The 18,424-nt window shown below is 35.3% G+C and overlaps 1 protein-coding gene across 2 annotated transcripts in view; it reads right to left on the bottom strand.

Annotated features, from left to right (window-relative positions):
* Nucleotides 1-2,641: 2,641 nt before the first annotated feature.
* DCN (decorin) overlaps nt 2,642-18,424 on the bottom strand; it is a 37,818-nt gene continuing 22,035 nt past the window's right edge. For both annotated transcript variants that reach the window (XM_010383941.1, XM_010383940.2), the window contains exons 4-8: nt 15,990-16,203; nt 14,754-14,867; nt 10,217-10,310; nt 8,776-8,914; nt 2,642-3,364 (exon numbers count right to left, since the gene is read on the bottom strand). In XM_010383941.1, the coding sequence (XP_010382243.1) occupies nt 3,170-3,364; nt 8,776-8,914; nt 10,217-10,310; nt 14,754-14,867; nt 15,990-16,203 (756 nt within the window). In that variant the 3' untranslated portion in view covers nt 2,642-3,169. The remainder of the gene's footprint in view (nt 3,365-8,775; nt 8,915-10,216; nt 10,311-14,753; nt 14,868-15,989; nt 16,204-18,424) is intronic.

An 18,424-nucleotide genomic window follows, 5' to 3' on the forward strand; every position in this document is an offset into this window, starting at 1 on the left:
AAAAGCTGGAAATTCAAAAAATAAGAGCGCATCTCCCCCTGCAAAGGAGCGCAGCCCATCACCAGCAACGGATCAAAGCTGGTCAGAGAATGACTTGGACGAGAGGAGAGAAGAAGGCTTCAGTCCATCAAACTTATCAGAGCTAAAGGAGGAATTACGTACCCAGCGCAAAGAAACTAAAAATCTTGAAAAAAGAGTGGAAGAATTGACAGCTAGACTCATTAATGCAGAGAAGATCATAAACGAAATGACAGAGATGAAAACCATGACACGAGAAATACGTGACAAATGCACAAGCTTCAGTAACCGACTCGATCAACTGGAAGAAAGAGTATCAGCGATTGAAGATCAAATGAATGAAATGAAGCGAGAAGAGAAACCAAAAGAAAAAAGAAGAAAAAGAAATGAACAAAGCCTGCAAGAAGTATGGGATTACGTAAAAAGACCAAATCTACGTCTGATTGGGGTGCCTGAAAGTGAGGGGGAAAATGGAACCAAGTTGGAAAACACTCTTCAGGATATCATCCAGGAGAACTTCCCCAACCTAGTAGGGCAGGCCAACATTCAAATTCAGGAAATACAGAGAACGCCACAAAGAAATGCAGAATCTCAGACCTCAATCCAGACCTGACACGTAAGAATTTCCCTTGAGATTATTATAGCTCCAACTGTGTGCCTGTAATAACAATGGCAGTAGCAACAACCATAGTTGAGCCCTTTCCATTTACGCTACGTTTATCTAAAAGTTATACTCTACACTTGATAACTGAATTTACATACCAATCCAAAAGACAGGTACAATTAATATTCCCATTTTATGGACAAGGAAATGAGTCACAGAAAGGTTAACTAACTTCCCTTAGTCATGCAAATATTAAGTGTGGAAGTCAAAGAAATGAGCTACGTTTATCTTTATTTCAAAGGAAATAAAGATACACATATATGTATATATACAAAAAGATATATAAAGAGATATATATGTGTGTGTGTATATATACAAATATATATATATATATATATGGGGGGAAGTTGTGTTGACACTTAAGAGTACTGGAGAATCAGGATTGTCTCTCATTTTGATATTGAACCAAATTAGAAATAGCTTGACTACTGGAAAAGTGTGTTGAATCTGTAGTGTCCAAAATGGTCTTCCCGTCTTTAGATTTCTACTTATTTCTCACCACAGTTGTCAATTAAGCAGCAAGATAACTGCAGGCTTTTCCCCATAAGAGAAAGGCTGCAACATAAAGGGTATACTGTTCAAGGTTATAATATGGACTGTACATCATTGAAGGCTACAACATGAAGCGTGCATCACTCAAGGCTACACCATAATGGGTGAATCATTCAAGGTTACAATAAGAAGGGTGAATCGTTAAAGGCTATAACATAAAGGGTGCATTATTCACGGTTACAACAGAGAGAAGGATGCATCATTCAAGGTCCAGCTCTGAAAAAACAACAAAATGTCCACTGATGGACATGCACCTTGAATTCCTGAACGTGTTCCAGTAGAAACCACCTCTTCAATTGTAGTCATGAGAGGAGGATTTCTTGGGAGATGAAAAAGAGAAGAAAAAGAGAGATTTCCCCCCTCTTATTAAACATACTGGAAAATTCCGATTTTATGGTCCCGCAAGAATGTGGAAAGATGGAAAAGAGTAACTTTCCCTAATGTTAATAATAGCTCGATATATGTCAAATGTAAATGAAAATTATTGCTTCTGCTTCTGAAGAAGAAAAAGAGTTTGATTAAGCTTCCTTTATGCCAACCTGTCAGAGATGTATCCAGGCATACCTCTTGGATTTGGAACTTAGTCCCTGTCTTGAATAGTGCCTCCCCATCCAATCTTGCTCTTGAAATATTATGCATCTATGGAAACCCACCTCAACTGTTATCTCCTCAAGTTGTTCGTGTTCCACTGCACTCATTCTGCTACTATTAGCGGAATTGATTACCCCTCATGTGAACCTCTACTGTAACTTGCATATATTTCTGTGATAAAATTTATTCCACCATATATATATTATTTGCTGCATTTAATAAATTATTTAAATTTATCCTGTAGTATTTCAATTATTTTTCCCATATGAAACTATGATTTATAGGGCCTTTAACCATCAAATATCCGACTTCATAGAAAACAAAAACTATTTTCACATATTTGCTTATTAATTGTTGATAGCACAAATGTACAATTTGATAAATGTTTACTCTAAGTAAATCATCCCCAGGCTTGTTAAATTGTCTACATTGATAGCTGTTTCTAAATTCTACAGAAAACATTTCTAACATTGGTGGTTTAACTGAAGAAAATACTTATGTCTAATACATCTAGTAATTGTAGAAATGTTCAGTATGATTACATGAAGTCACATCATAGTTTTAATATTTATTTAGCAGAGGAGTAAATTGAAACATCAGTTCTCTAGACCAATCAGGAAATGTATGCTTTGTGCTTTATAAGCTTACATTGAACATAGATGACGTAAGTTACCATACTCAAATGTAAGACAGAGAGAGGTAGAAGAAATAGCTGAGAACTTGAAAAGATATACTGTTATTGTCAACAAAGCAATGTCTTCTCTCTTCATAAAATTGTGTTTAGGGAATGTTAACAATTAAGCTTGTATACAATAGTAATTTTCAATGTATTTTTAAATTTATTTTTTCAAAATAATGACATTACCAAAAATTTTACATAGCCTGTATTGAATTCACACATTCAAATGAGGCTTTACCAGTAATAATGGGGATTAATACAGAGCTAGTGTTTGGCATTTGACTTTATCTCAAAGGAGCTAACTGCTCAATGAATTACAGAAGACTCATACTCTTTTTATTTTTTCCTGGAAATTCAAAAAGAAAAGCTTTACTAAATATTGACATATATATTTACTCCAAATTTTACATTTAGTGAAATAAGAATATCTCTAATAGCTCAGTTAACAACAGAAAGCTTCAAAAGATGATCTGAAAATGGCAGGCAAAATTTCTTTTTATTGTAGGCAATTACTTAAACTGGAAATTTGGCTTTATGCATAATAAGTCATGTGGGTAAAACATCCACATTGCAGTTAGGTTTCCAGTATCTAGCTTTTATTTATTTTTTAGCAATGACATTAACAAGATTTTGCCAGGTTATAAAAATGAGGGCTTTCTTGAGAATTACTTATAGTTTCCGAGTTGAATGGCAGAGCGCACATAGACACATCTGAAGGTGGATGGCTGTATCTCCCAGTACTGGACCGGGTTGCTGAAAAGACTCACACCCGAATAAGAAGCCTTTTTGGTATTGTGTCCAGGTGGGCAGAAGTCACTTGATCCAACTACAGAGATATTGTTGTTATGAAGGTAGACAACCTACAACATGAAACGACAGAAGATAATTATCATTCTCTAAATATGTTGAGGCCCTTCAGGTAAATATTTTATTCTTTTTATTATTTTTTCATCCTTCACTTTTTTTTTTTTTTTTTTTTTTTTTTTTTTTTTTTTGAGATGGAGTCTTGCTTTGTCACCCAGGCTGGAGTGCAGTGGCATGACCTCAGTGCATTGCAGCCTCTGCCTCCCAAGTTGAAGCTATTCTCCTGCTTCAGCCTCCTGAGTGGCTGGGACTACAGGCACACACCACCATGCCTGGCTAATTTTTGTTTTTAGTAGAGATGGGTTTTTACCATGTTGGCCAGGCTGGTCTTGAACTTCTGCCCTCAAGTGATCCAGCCACCTCAGCCTCCCAAAGTGCTTGGATTACAGGCGTGAGCCACTGCAACCGGCCCCACTTTGAATAACTGACTACTTCTCAGATTAAACTTTTGATTTCTCCCTTCCTTTTGAAAATTTGTTTTTCCCTTCTTTGGTCTTGTCTTCCCCATCTCAGTAAATTGCATGCCAATCATTTCAGATGCTCAGGCTGTATACATTGTCATTATCCTTGAGTTCCAATTCCCTTATGCTCTCTACATAATCAACAACAAATCTTGCTAGCTCAGCCTTCAAAATGTACACTAAATCTAGTTCTTTTCTCCATGTCTACTCCTACAGCCTTGTCCAAGTCACCATTGTTTCTTTCCAAATGATTGAAGTTGCCCTGACTATTCTTCCTGCTTCCCCTTTTGCCTTCTGAAATTTTATCCTTTTTTTTAAGCTCTAAGAGCAATTGCTTTAAAAAGTAAACCAAATTATATGTTCTTTGCCTCGGAACTCCAGTGGTTTCCCATCTCATTCAGAATAATAAAATCTAAAGTTCTCAAAGGGGTCTACAAATCCTACATGGTCTGATATCCTTCTACTCTGACCTCCTCTTCTCTTACTGTACAAGTCAATCATCTGGTCTACTTGCTGCTCTTCTAACGCACAAAGCATGATCTCTTCTTAAGTTATCAACACCATTAACTCAACCTGGCATAATTTCTAAGGTGTCTTCAAGGCTTCCTGCCTCATGTAATTCACTTTTTCTTACCAGAGAGACCTTCCCTGATCACCCCATTCTGTCATTCTCTGGGGCAGAATTACATTTCTGCATTTTTCTTCATAGCATTATCAATATGTCACATATTATGCTTATTTGCTATTGTTTGTTTCTCTCCTCTAGAGTAAAAGCTCCATGAGACAGGAATGGTTCTGCTTATTTATGGCTGTATCTCCAGTACTAGAACAGAGCAGGTGTTCAATAAATATATGTTGAAGGAATAAATGTTATTTCATATATCAGGTCTACATGACTATATTGGGTCTACAGGAAATATTATGTTTTCAGGGCAAAAAAATATATAAACCTTTTAACAAAATTATATAGAACGAGAAAGTGCTGTGTAGTGAAAAAGAAAAAGAGAGCATAAAGTACAGCAATTGAAATAAAGAATCAGGAATTCCAAGAAATTCTTAAATATTAAATATCACAGCATTTAGAATAAATAGACCTAGGAAGTTTTAATAAACATGTATTTTACATAATACATTTTACTTGATGAATACAGTGCAATAAAATTAATCAGAGATTTTTTCTGAATTATGTTTTACAATCATGTTTAAGATAATGGTAATTTGTCCATAGATTTTCTTAGGGTCGCTAAATACCAGACTTATACAAAGAATGTTAGAAATGAGTTTACACTTCACTTTGAGGATATAAGTTCTGTAGGTCAAGAAGCAACTTCTCTGAAATCATACAAGCAAGGTTAAAACATAACGCTAAGACAACAAGGTCTTAAGTGAGCTATAAAACCTATGAAGTACTCCCTTAAAAAAATAACTTGAAAGGCTAGGCGTGGTGGTTTATGTCTGCAATCTCAGCACTTTGGGAGGTTGAGAAGGGTGGATCACGAGGTCAGGAGTTCAAGACCAGCCTGACCAACATGGCAAAATCCCGTTTCTACTAAAAATACAAAAATTAGCCGGGCATAGCGGCGCATGCCTATAATCTCAGCTACTTGGGAGGCTGAGGCAGGAGAATTGCTTGAACCTGAGAGGCGGAGGTTGCAGTGAGCTGAGATCGTGCCATTGCATGCAGTCCAGCCTAGGTGACAGAGCGAGACTTTGTCTCAAAAAAAAAAAAAACTTGAAATATTTGCTTTACCCACTAGGACATTCACATTCATGTGCTGGCGAAAATGGCTTTGTTTCTGTAAGGGCTTAAAAGTGAATTAGTAGATATCATATAAAAACAGAAACAAGGAATATTAAAGTGAAAGCAACACTTATATGCATGGTTTATGATTCTCATCTTTTGGAAGTTTCTTGTTGTCATTTACCATCCTCTATATTCCAGTAGTGATTAACAACTAAAGGAAGGGGTGTTTGGTGAGCATTTATGGTTAATCTTGAAAGTGAGAGAAGAAAATATCAAGACATAAGTATTAGTCTGTGTAGAGCAAAATAAAAGTAGATTCCAAACTCATTCTATGGGGTCAATATTTTCTAAGACCAAAGCCAGACAAAATTCATCATAAGAAAAAAAATGTAATCAAATCTCTCTTATGAATATGGACAAAAAATCTCTAACAAAATGTTAGGAAGCTACATTTCACAACATATAAAATGATTTTATACTATGGGACCAAAAATGATTTATCTCAGGGTTGTAAAATTGGTTTAACTTATGAAAATCAAAGTAATATCAATGTAATACACTATATCAAAAATATAAAGGCCAAAACTCGCATGATTATCCCAATAGACGCAGGAAAAACATGTAAGGAAAAAAAAACATTCATAATAAATGTTTTCAGTAAACTAGAAATAGAAGGGAACTTCCTCAACTTAATAAAGAGCATCTATAGAAGACCTGTGACTAACATCGTAACTAATGGTAAAATGAATGCCCCCTCCTCCTAAACTAACAAATAGGGCAAAGATGTTTAATTTCATCACCTTTATGCAACATTGTGCTGGAGATTCCAGCCAATGCAATGGGTGGGTTGTGGGGGAGGGGGGACTTAAAATAATCCAAATAAAATAACTAAAGCTGTCTATTTGCAAATAATATATCCTAAATATAGAATATCCAAAGGAACTCACAAAAATTACTGCAACTAAAAACAAATTTGGGGTAGTACCAGGATAGCTCAATATATAAACATCAATTGTATTTTTATACATTAGCAGCAAACAAATAAAAAAGATTAACATTGCAAAACAGGCTGGGCGTGGTGGCTCACGCCTGTAATCCCAGCACTTTGGGAGGCCGAGACGGGCAGATCACGAGGTCAGGAGATCCAGACCATCCTGGCTAACACGGTGAAACCCCGTCTCTACTAAAATACAAAAAAAAATTAGCCGGGCTTGGTGGCAGGCGCCTGTAGTCCCAGATACTCGGGAGACAGGAGAATGGCGTGAACCCGGGAGGCGGAGCTTGCAGTGAGCCGAGATGGCGCCACTACACTCCAGCCTGGGCGACAGAGCGAGACTCCCAACTCAAAACAAAAAACAAACAAACAAACAAAAAAGCAATTCAAAACAGCATCAAAAAGAAAAAAATGAATGTAGTAAAAGAATTGCAAGACATGTATGCTAAAGATGACAAAAACTGTTGAGAAAAGGAAAAGAAGATATAAATAACCCTTGTTTGTGACTTGGAAGACTCAATATTATTAAGATAGTAATTCTTTCCAATGATCTGTAGATTCAAAACAATACCTTTCAAAGCCTTACAAGAATATTTTTCCAGAAATGAAAAAGTTGATCATAAAATTGATATAGAATGCAAAGGAACCAGAATAGCCAAAATAACTGAAAAAAAAAAGAACAAAGTTGGAGAACCTACATTTTCTATTTTCAAAACTTAATCAAAAGCTACAGTAATTGAAAGGTATAATACGGTCATATGACTAGACATATAGATAAATGTAATAGAACTGAAAGTCCAGAAATAAACCCTTACATTTATGATTGAGTGATTTTCAACAGATGAGACAATTCATTGGAGAAAGAATATTATTTCCAGCAAATGACATTGAGACAATTGCTACCCACATACAGAAAATGAATTAGACTCATATCATATACTAGAATTATCTCAAAATTAGATTATAAAACCAGTTTTATAAAATTATAAAATTTATAGATGCTAAAGAATTCTCAGAATCTATACAAAACTGTGGTCTATGAAACAAAAAAAAAAAAAAAGATAAAATAGATTAATGATTCCCTGTGGCTGGAGATGACATATTATCTCACACCAGTCAGTATGGTGATTATTAAAAAGTCAGGAAATAGTAGATGCTGATGAGGCTGTGGAGAAATAGGAATGCTTTTACATTGTTAGTGAGAGTGTAAATTATTTCAATCATTGTGAAAGACAGTGTAACAATACCTCAAGGATCTAGAACAAGAAATACCATTTGACCCAGCAATCCTGTTACTGGGTATATACCCAAAGGAATATAAATCATTCTACTATAAAGACACATGCACACATATATTTATTGCAGCACTATTTACAATAGCAAAAACATGGAACCAATGCAAATGTCCATCAATGATAGACTGGATAAAGGAAATGTGGTACATATACACCATGGAATACTATGCAGTCATAAAACGGAGTGAGATCATGTCCTTTGCAGGGACATGAATGAAACTAGAAGCCATTATCCTCAGCAAACTAACACAGGAACAGAAAACTAAATATTGCATGTTCTCACTCATAAGTGGAAGTTGAACATTGAGAACACACGGACACAGAGGGTAACAAAACACACAACAGGGTGTAGGGGGTGATGGGGGGAACTTAGAGGACAGGTCAATAGGGGCAGCAAACCACCATGGCACATGTATACCTATATAACAAACTTGCACATTCTGGAAATGTATCCCTTTTTTTTAGAGGAAATAAAGAAAAATGATGAGGCTATGCCAAAAAGAGGCAAGAGCTAGACCATAGAAGCTCCTCCCAGTCAATTCTTGAATAATTTGAAAACTAAAATTAATAATGACGGTGAAAAAAAAAGAATTTTGATTTTACTTGTGGCTTCAAACTCCCCCTACTCACTATGGCACCACCACCAACAGCACCCCTATTGAAAAAAATCAGCATTACAAAAGACTCTAAGTTTCATCTCCATACTTTTAAATCAAAAACTTTATTGAAATCTAGCTAATGTAAGTTGTGCTTCTTGATTTAATTTTGTTATGGTATTTTGTCATAGAAATTCTAACTAAGACACTCTGAAAAAAAAATTCTAAGAAGAGCTTCCTGTCTCCTAGCATCCTATAAGCGGGGTGGGAGTCTTGCTCTCTGGATATTCCTCACATAAGCAGTGGCTTTGCATTACCTGGATGTACTTATGCTCTGCCAGCCCACCAGGTACTCTGGTAAGCTTGTTGTTGTCCAAGTGAAGCTCCCTCAGATGAGGCGTGTTGGCCAGAGAGCCATTGTCGACAGTAGAGATGCTGTTGAAACTCAATCCCAACCTGCAACAGAAAGCAGAAATGAAAGCAAACACCACACATGGATGCCTTTCTTACATGCATTGTGTAATTAACCAAGTCTATAGGAAAGGACATTTTTTGTTTCTGTACTTAACTGTTCCCAGTTCTTGGAGTGCTTTCTCCAATCTCTCTGAGCCTGGACAAAGCCCATGTATTGTTAAAGTCTCGGCTCGAAGTCACTCTCTTTGAGATACATCTGACAGAACGTGATTGGCCATAGTCTCCTATTTCTTACAATATCCTAAGTTATTAATATTATTAGAACATAATATTCCTAATAATTTATTTTTAAAAACCGTTCACTTATTCAAATATTTATTTGTATATTTAATAAACAAATGTTCTTGAAAACTTATTATGTGCATGATATTATGTTAGGCATTGTGAGGGACAGAGATCTCATGGATCAAAAACCACTTTTCCCATCAAAGAATATTTTACCTAGTAAAGGAGTTGATTATACACACACACACACACACACACGCATATATATAACTATATATATATATTCAAAGATATATTTTATATTTATTTATCCACCATGAAATGTATATATAAAAACGGGAGTGAGTAAATCTGGCATGATACTGTGCTTCTCTGTAGGGACAGTCAGCAATATATACAGATCAAAAATAACATAGTGTTCCTTGAAGACAAATGAAAATGTTTGCCAGATTGAAGTTATGTTTGAAACCACGACAAGTACTAGTATCACTTATTTTTTAAAAAAATCATTAAGAAGAGCCAGCAAAAACAAAACAACAAAAGCTTTTCTTTTGTTGATCTACATTAAATGTCCAGAGATACTTTATTTTAAACTTTTCAGAGAAAAGGGGGTTAGAGAATCTCATAACTATTAAAATAGTGATTTGTGTGATGCTCAATATTTCTCTGTCTTGCTAGATTTCATTTTAATGTATTTTCAAATTCTGTAAACTGTGTTATAATTTACTTAACCTTCTGTTTGATGCAACTAAGTTAGAACATATTAAATGCACATACTGATTTAATCACACACTTTGTGTATAAAATATAACTAATCTGTAAACAGTGTAGTATTAATAAAATGTGAAGCTGATCTTGGTGGTTTCAGTAAATGTAACTATTTCATGGGCTTCTTCTCAAGAAATCATTAGATATGCTGAAGTTTGAGATAATTAGAAACAACAGCAGCAGCAAAAATGTAGTACAGTCAAAAATCAATCATCAAGTTTTTAATTCTTATCATATAAGCACTAATATACCTAGCCATTGTTCTGATAGAATGTAATGAAAGATTATTACTTAGCCAAATTATTCAGTCCTTTCAGGCTAGCTGCATCAACTCTGCTGATTTTGTTGCCATCAAGATGTAATTCAGTAAGGGAAGGAGGAAGACCTGGATGTGAAGTTGAAGATGTTAAATTAGCAGATGAACATTATAAGTATGGAATGTGGACAGACTTAAAGAAGACATATGCCATCAATTTTCTAAAAGACACAGTTTCAAAGAAACAGTTTTACTTATCTTTTTTTTCATCCCTTTTATAATAATGTGTGCTTTTGGAAGTAGAGGAAGCCCTTACTATTTTTCTCTTAGGTTGACTTTAACAAAAACCTGGATTGTTTTTATCATGTAGTTGATTTTTGTTCTTGGAATAGAAGAACTGAAGTCAATGCTGAGTCTCATTATTCTCTTCTACCTTTGTTAATGGGCTAAAATTGACATTGATAAAAGATAGTAACTGCAAAGTGGGAAGGTCACTATTCGAACCACAATGAAGAGATTACATATAAATCGAACCCATATATAAACTTAATTGTCGATTTCATTAATGAGCATCATTAAAAATTAACACTGATATGCTGTGCTGGTCTTAGCCTTAATTGACTTTTCCATAAAAACATCAAATACCTCCGCAAAATGTCTGTGTAGAAACAGCTAACGTTTACTCATTCCTATTAAATCCAGAATGTTTATGCAAGAGGAGTGGAGAGGTCTATAATCAAGTGATCTACCATATGTGGAACACCTGGGGGAATAATTTTAGATCCAAAGTACCCACTAAACCTCTAGATAGTACTTGCATGGCTGTAATTTCCAAAGATTGAGTATTATAAATATAAAAGTTTAAATATTTTATTTTCATTTCCTCCTAGCGTCTGAAGATGTATTATATTTTATACAGCTTTTAAAATAGCATATTGTTCCACTTAATAGCAGTAGATACAGAGAAAATAGCAAATTGGTTACGTGTAGAAAGAACATCTGATTGGCAGAAAGTCTTGACTATCTGTCTATGAAGACACAGAACTGAAAAACCATAGGTTTCATTTTCTCTAAAATTTTTATCACATCACACTGAATTCTGTTTACATTGTCCATTTAATAGAATAGTTTAGTCCATATTTGACTTGAAAATGTTTCTTAGTTTCCTATGGTAGCATATTTTGTGTGGTAGCTGCTAGGAAAAGGAACATCTATTTATTGTATGTCTGTTACTCACCGAACATTGACCTTGGCACTTTTCCTACCTCAAATCCTTTAAGCCTCTCAAAATATAAACTATTGGTCACTCATCCCCTTTCACAGATAAGGAAATAAGACTCAAAGTTACAAATTTTGTAGATTATCTTTCTATTAGGTAGGGAATGTAATATGCTGATAGATGGCAAAAAAGAAGTTAAAATAGCATGTTCTTAACTGGAGGAAATGAAATAACAAGTACATTTTTCTTATAAATAAATGTTAGGAAATCACAATCACTCTGGGAATGAGGGATTTCAACCACTTGATTCTCCTGAGAATAAACAAATATGCTTTTAAATACCCCCATAGTAGAGCAAGTGTGTTTATAACAGAGCAAGTTTAATACACACCCTTTCTTCTCTATCACCATGAAGATATGGTATTTTTTAATGCAGTGCCTCTAGGACACCAATTGCTATCATATCCATCACCCTTACTTAGTTTCAAAGTGTCTCCCGTTTTGGGATGTCAGTTTCCCAAATGTAAAGTTATAGTTAGGAAGAAGTTTGACTATGGGAGAAAACTTTGCAAAGGTTTGAGATAGACAAATTTATAAAGTGCATCATTAGCTTCTGCAACTGTGGCATTGAGTTAAAGAACCCATACTCTAGTTCTTTTATTTATTTATTTATTTTAAATTTTCTTTTTTCTTTTCCTTTTTTAAGATAAAATATATTGAGGTTTATATTGGGCCAAGTACTTGTGTGTACATTACAAGCCTTACTTCTACATAGTAATCCTCACAATAATCCTAGTGGATAAGTGTTATTAATAGCTCTATGTAACAGATAACAAACCTGAGGTTATAGAAATGCAGAATAATTATCCTAAAGTCACAGTACAACTAAATGACTGAGTTAGGTCTCTCACCCAGGTTGGTCTAAGAGTATGATTTTTATAGTCTCTACACTACTTTCTACTGCCTTTCCATTTCCATGAGTGATGGGAGAAAATATCACCAGGAGGTTGCTGATATTCAGGCATAAGTATCCCAGCCTAAGCAAGGTGGAATCATGTATTAGATAGGCGTTAACGATGAATAGAAAGAAGGACTTAATATGCCAACACAGCGAAATAGTTAAACACACGAGTTCTGACATCAGCACCACACAATTCCATCTCTGCCGCTTCCTAACTCTACGAACTTAATTATAATTGTCTTTACCTGTTTAAGCCTCATTTTCCACTTTCATGAAACAGGAATGATAACACTACTATATAGGGATGTTGTAAGAATCATATAAAAGACTCCATGACAAGCATTTGGCATGATACACGGAACTAAATACATGCTTAATAAATTGTAGTTACTTAACTTTTCTATTAAGTGGTGGTAAATAAAAGCAAGCTATAAATGATGAGGAAAGAATACTTGGGATAGATAGAAGACATAGCAAAGTAAAGGAAAAGAGACCATGAAATGACAAAAGGTATGAGTGAAGGATATTTTGGAGCATGCATTAAGAGGGACAGCAAAGTCTGAGACTGTGCTAAATGTAAGTCATCTGGCTGCATGAAATAAATTTCAGCAAGAATTTTAGCAAGATCTATCTATCTAATCTCTCTCTCTCTCTCTCTCTCTCTCTCTCTCTCTCAAACCCCAATTTATATCTATCTGAGATATAAATATTTCATTCCTGCACTGGGGATACCAAAAGATCACTTGGTACATGCAACAAATTGGAGATTCAACACGAAAGTGCTTTATAAATTATAAATCAGTCTTTTTTTTTTTTTTTTTTTTTTTTTGAGGCGGAGTCTCGCTCTGTCGCCCGGACTGGAGTGCAGTGGCCGGATCTCAGCTCACTGCAAGCTCCGCCTCCCGGGTTTACGCCATTCTCCTGCCTCAGCCTCCCGAGTAGCTGGGACTACAGGCGCCCGCCACCTCGCCCGGCTAGTTTTTGTATTTTTAGTAGAGAGGGGGTTTCACTGTGTTAGCCAGGATGGTCTCGATCTCCTGACCTTGTGATCCGCCCGTCTCGGCCTCCCAAAGTGCTGGGATTACAGGCTTGAGCCACCGCGCCCGGCCTATAAATCAGTCTTTATCATCTACATATCTACCTATCCCAGTAGTTGCTACTAAGGAAATCAAAAGCATGCTCTGTATTCAAAAGACTAGGAATAGGGCAAGGGGTGGTAAGAAAGCATCCTATGGAATATGTACTTTCAGGAGTCAAAATTTCTATAAAAGAACAATAAAGCACAACTGATGTTTTCTGTGGCCAAATGCCTACATTTTTGTAGGCACTCAAGAACAAGGCATCTAAGTTAAGAAAGGGACACACTGAGGGTAAAACTAGAGAATACAGAGGGCTTTTGTGAGACTGAAAAAACCAAGAGTAGGAATGATGTGCAAGTTAGAGGAATTTTTTTATTGGTGGTTTGATGCCTTTTCTAATTCACAAAGACTGGTTTTTGTGCCTCTCCTGGGAATCCCTTGGAACAATTAAATTACCCTTGTGGCTATGTGGTCATTGCTGTGTATTTGTCTGGCTTGGTTTTAGATAGTAAGCTCCTAAAGGCATGTAGCATATCCTATTCCCTGCCCTGTCTTAAGTGTGTGGTACATCGCCTACATATACTGATTGTTCAGAACATTTTAAACGAATAATAGAGAGTTATATTAATTCCCTACTTATCTATATCCTAAATATTTCTCTAATTATTTATTTAACTTTAAAACAACTTGATGAAGTGGACAGCAGTATTATTTCCACTTGACAGATAAAGAGATAGAGGACAAACGAATAACTTTTTCAAAGTCTTTGAACAATTTGATGGCAATTTGGGCTCCAGCAAACTGACTCCAAAATCTACACTCTTCACAACACACAACTACCACTATCATTTAGATATTAATAACTGGAAAAAAAATTCCCTAAGGTATTGCAGACCCAACGTGAAAATTGGATTAATTTCAGAGGTACTCCCATATGTCTTTTTTTTTTTTTTGCAAACATCAAGGCATGCTAATTTTTTAAATAAATATAGCTTTTCTTTGTGATTTCACAATATTGTAAAATCACTGTGCATTAAGTTGTGTCTTAGAGTAGACATTAACAGGAGTCTACCCATCTCTACAGTGAGCCTGGATGGCCCGGTGGCCCCAGACTGAATCACTGGATGTAACACTAGCAGTAATAGAGAATTTGCTGGAAATGTAAACACTAGATGAAACACTAACAGTAATAGAGAATTTGCTGCAAATAAGGTTGGTCTCTTAAGTGACAATTCAAGTTTCCACAAGATTTTTTTTTAATTAAAGTCTTTGAATTTAAATTTTTCAAAATGCTTTGGAGAATCCTCTATCACCTTGAGGAATGCTGGTGATATTGGTGTCAGCAATGCGGATGTAGGAGAGCTTCTTCATTCCCTGGAAAGCCCCATTTTCAATTCCTGAGCTCTTCAGCGGATTGGTGCCCAGTTCTACAAATGTAATAAGAGGAAGGATTTTAGAGGAAATTTTAGGATATTACTAGTCACTGTAGTATCTGTTTCAGCAAGCAATCTATAAAGAAATAGGGATTAATATCAACTTGACTGAAAAACAAAAGTGAAATTAAAGGGCATGCTCCTCAGGAAAATAGCAAAATGGGATAAAAATTTCCCTTATTAAAACAAACAAAAGCCAAACCAACAATGACTTATGAATAATAATGACTTATGAAAAAGACTATTAGTGAAAGCAATAACAATAAAATTATTTAAGACGAATACAGAGGTTTGCCCAGAAATCAACTAAAGCAAGTTTACAATTCCCATCTTATGTTATTTATTACTTTCCTAAGGTATTTTAAAATTTTGTTAAAGAATTTCAATCTAGCATTTTATAAGCCAATAATAAAATTACAATTTTTACTATATGTTTAGTGAAACATTATCACTTTTGTTTTGTTTTGTTTCGTTTTGAGACGGAGTTTTGTTCTCTTGCCCAGGCTGAAGTACAGTGGCGCGATCTCGGCTCACGGCAAGCTCTGCCTCCCGGGTTCACGCCATTCTCCTGCCTCCGCCTCCCTAGTAGCTGGAACTACCCGCCCCGCAACCACTAATTTTTTGTATTTGTAGTAGAGACGGGTTTTCACCGTGTTAGCCAAGATAGTCTCAATCTCCTGACCTCGTGATCCGCCTGCTCCACCTTCCCAAAGTGCTGGGACTACAGGCGTGAGCCACCACACCCAGCCATAACGTATTTTTAAAGCAAATGATTTATGAGTGTTTAGAATACAACAGGTCCCCAAAATGAAAAGGTATCTCAAAATATCTCTAGTTAAGCACTATTTAAACTCATTTTTGCATATTGTGCGTGTGGTAGGGTAACTTCAGCCCTAGGGTTTTCTCCGTGTTCTCAGATACTCAAGAACAGACATAAAAATATCACTGTAAGGTCCAGATTCAAAATCCCAATTTCTCTTGGCCCTGCTCTTAAAAATCACATAGGCTCCAGGCATGTAGGTTGTAGCTGATTTACCTTACTGCACCTAAAACCCAGTTGAAATTTCTTAAGGTAAAACTTGAGTTTTGCTCTTCAAGTTATAAAAATGTCTGTACCTATGACAATCATCTGGTTCAGTCCATTGAAAGTAGTTTTTCGCACTTTGGTGATCTCATTCTCATGGGCACGCAGCTCCTGAAGAGTTTTGGGCATTTTTTCTGGCAATTCCTTCAGCTGATTCTTGGACAGATAAAGTCGTTCCAACTTCACCAAAGGTGTAAATGCTCCAGGGCTAATTTTGCTAATTTTATTGTTGACAAGAATCAATGCCTGTAGATAGTGAAGAAAAACATCTCCTTAGATCCACAACCTTCCACATACATGTAAAATGAGTGCATGTTTGTTCATTCCATTCATAGGGATGGCAGAGAAATCTAAAACATTGCAAGAAATCAGAGAAAAAAATAAGTAAGTATTAGTTCTTTACTTAAGAAGTGTATAGGACAGATGCGGTGACTCACGCCTGTAATCCCAGCACTTTGTGAGGCCAAGGTGGGTGGATCACTTGAGGCCAGGAGTTCGAGACAAGCCTGGCCAGCATGGCAAAACCCCATCTGTACCAAAAATACAAAAATTAGCTGGACGTGGTGGTGTATGCCTGTAGTCCCAGCTACTTGGGAGGCTGAGGCAGGAGGATTGCTTGAGCCCGGGAGGCAGAGGTTGCAGGGAGCCGAGATCGCACCACTGCACTCCAACCTTGGTGACAAGGAGAGACTGTCTCAAAAAAAAAAAAAAAAAAAAAAAAAAAAAAAAAAAGTCTAATATCAGGACCTGAAAATCAGGAATGAGGAGGAGGGAAATGTAATAAGATATATAATATGCCCATAAACATACATGCACCCTACACACACAGACATGTATGTGTGTATATATACATGTATATATGTATGTAATTTTTAAATAATAAATACACCTAACAATTGAAATGACCCAAGATACCTGAAAATAATCAATGCCACAAACATCCATCCCGCAGTCAGCTTTTTAATCTAAAAGTCCATCTTCATTGATTGTGATCATGTATTCCGCAACAAAAAGATGATACCAATTTATGCCATCACGAGCAATGCAAGGAACTAAACTTTTTCTGCAGCCTTGCAATATTTGATATTATCTTTCTTAAGAGTATGGCCAAAATAATATCACATTGTAGTTCATTGCTTTTCTATTTCCTTGTCATTTAAAAAGGTTAAGCTATATATTTTTTTATTTTCCTACCATTTATTGTATTTTTTGGAGAGAGGAGATTGCTTGATCACAAATACTTCTCATGTTTATTAAATTTTAATATATTTTAATAATTGATTTAGAGAATAAATATATGGTCAATATGACACAGAGAGCCTTAACATATTTTTCTCCTGATTTTTTTTTTGCCTTTTTTATTTGTAAAGATTTTATATGACAAATAAGTTAATATTTTGGGTAATTATTTGATTTTTATTTCTGAGTTCTTCTTATGTAGAAATTACCTCTAATTCATTGTTACTTTGCTTATAACAATTGCTAGGCCTATTTTTGGACTATTTTATTCTTTTTCAATTATCTGTATGCCTAAGAAAACCACTTATTATTTCAAGCCACTTTGTTAACTATTTATAAGGAGCTTACAGTAACTTATTAAGGTCTAATTTTACATTTTCAATTGTAGTATAAGTTTTACATATATGAGAATATGGAGGGACAGAAGGGGACCTGTAATAGGAAAGCGAGTATTTTTAGTCTCAGAAATGCAAGAATGTTTTCTAAAGGTAATAGCTGATTAATTAATGTATGTATATCCTCACATAGTCCACATTACTTGATTAATTAAAAATTATTATTAAGTAATATAATCTTTTAAATAATCCTGAAAGATGCATTGGTTGATCGATACAAAATACTAACACATTGCGATCAATAACCAAAAGTTCAAAAACCTGTGGGAGTTAAGGTCATAAAAAAGTTGACATTAATAAACACAAATCAGGGAAAAGCCAGTGCAAGCTGAGTGGAGTGTGATGACATATATCATTACAAGACATCCAAAATTGTGGATGCCTAATGAAAATCGCAAAGGAGATATTCAATTCTTATCCATGGAGGAAAATTTTAAAAGTGTGATGTAATTAAATGTATTAAACATGATCTGAAAAATCTGTATTATGTTAAATGTTTTTAAAACCTGACTTTTAATATCATTTTTTTCTCCAAAGCCATTTATATAGGGCTTACACTGTACCAAATATTGTTCTAAGGTCTTTCCTGGTGACTGTTATATTTATAGGCAATTATTAGTGCACATACTCAAGCCAGAATTCCGAGTTTAGAATCTCAAGTTCTGAGTCTTAGTTGGCCTGTGACTATGAGCAAGTAACTTAACCTTTCTGTGCCCATTTAAAGGACATATCAAGTGTGATTACCTCATAAGAATAGTTATAAGAATTAAATAAGTTAATGTATATAAGGTACTAAGAACAGTGCCTAGTATATATAGTAATCGCTAAACAAG

This window comes from Rhinopithecus roxellana, chromosome 10, assembly GCF_007565055.1.
Source record: "Rhinopithecus roxellana isolate Shanxi Qingling chromosome 10, ASM756505v1, whole genome shotgun sequence".
Taxonomy (NCBI): Eukaryota; Metazoa; Chordata; class Mammalia; order Primates; family Cercopithecidae; genus Rhinopithecus; species Rhinopithecus roxellana.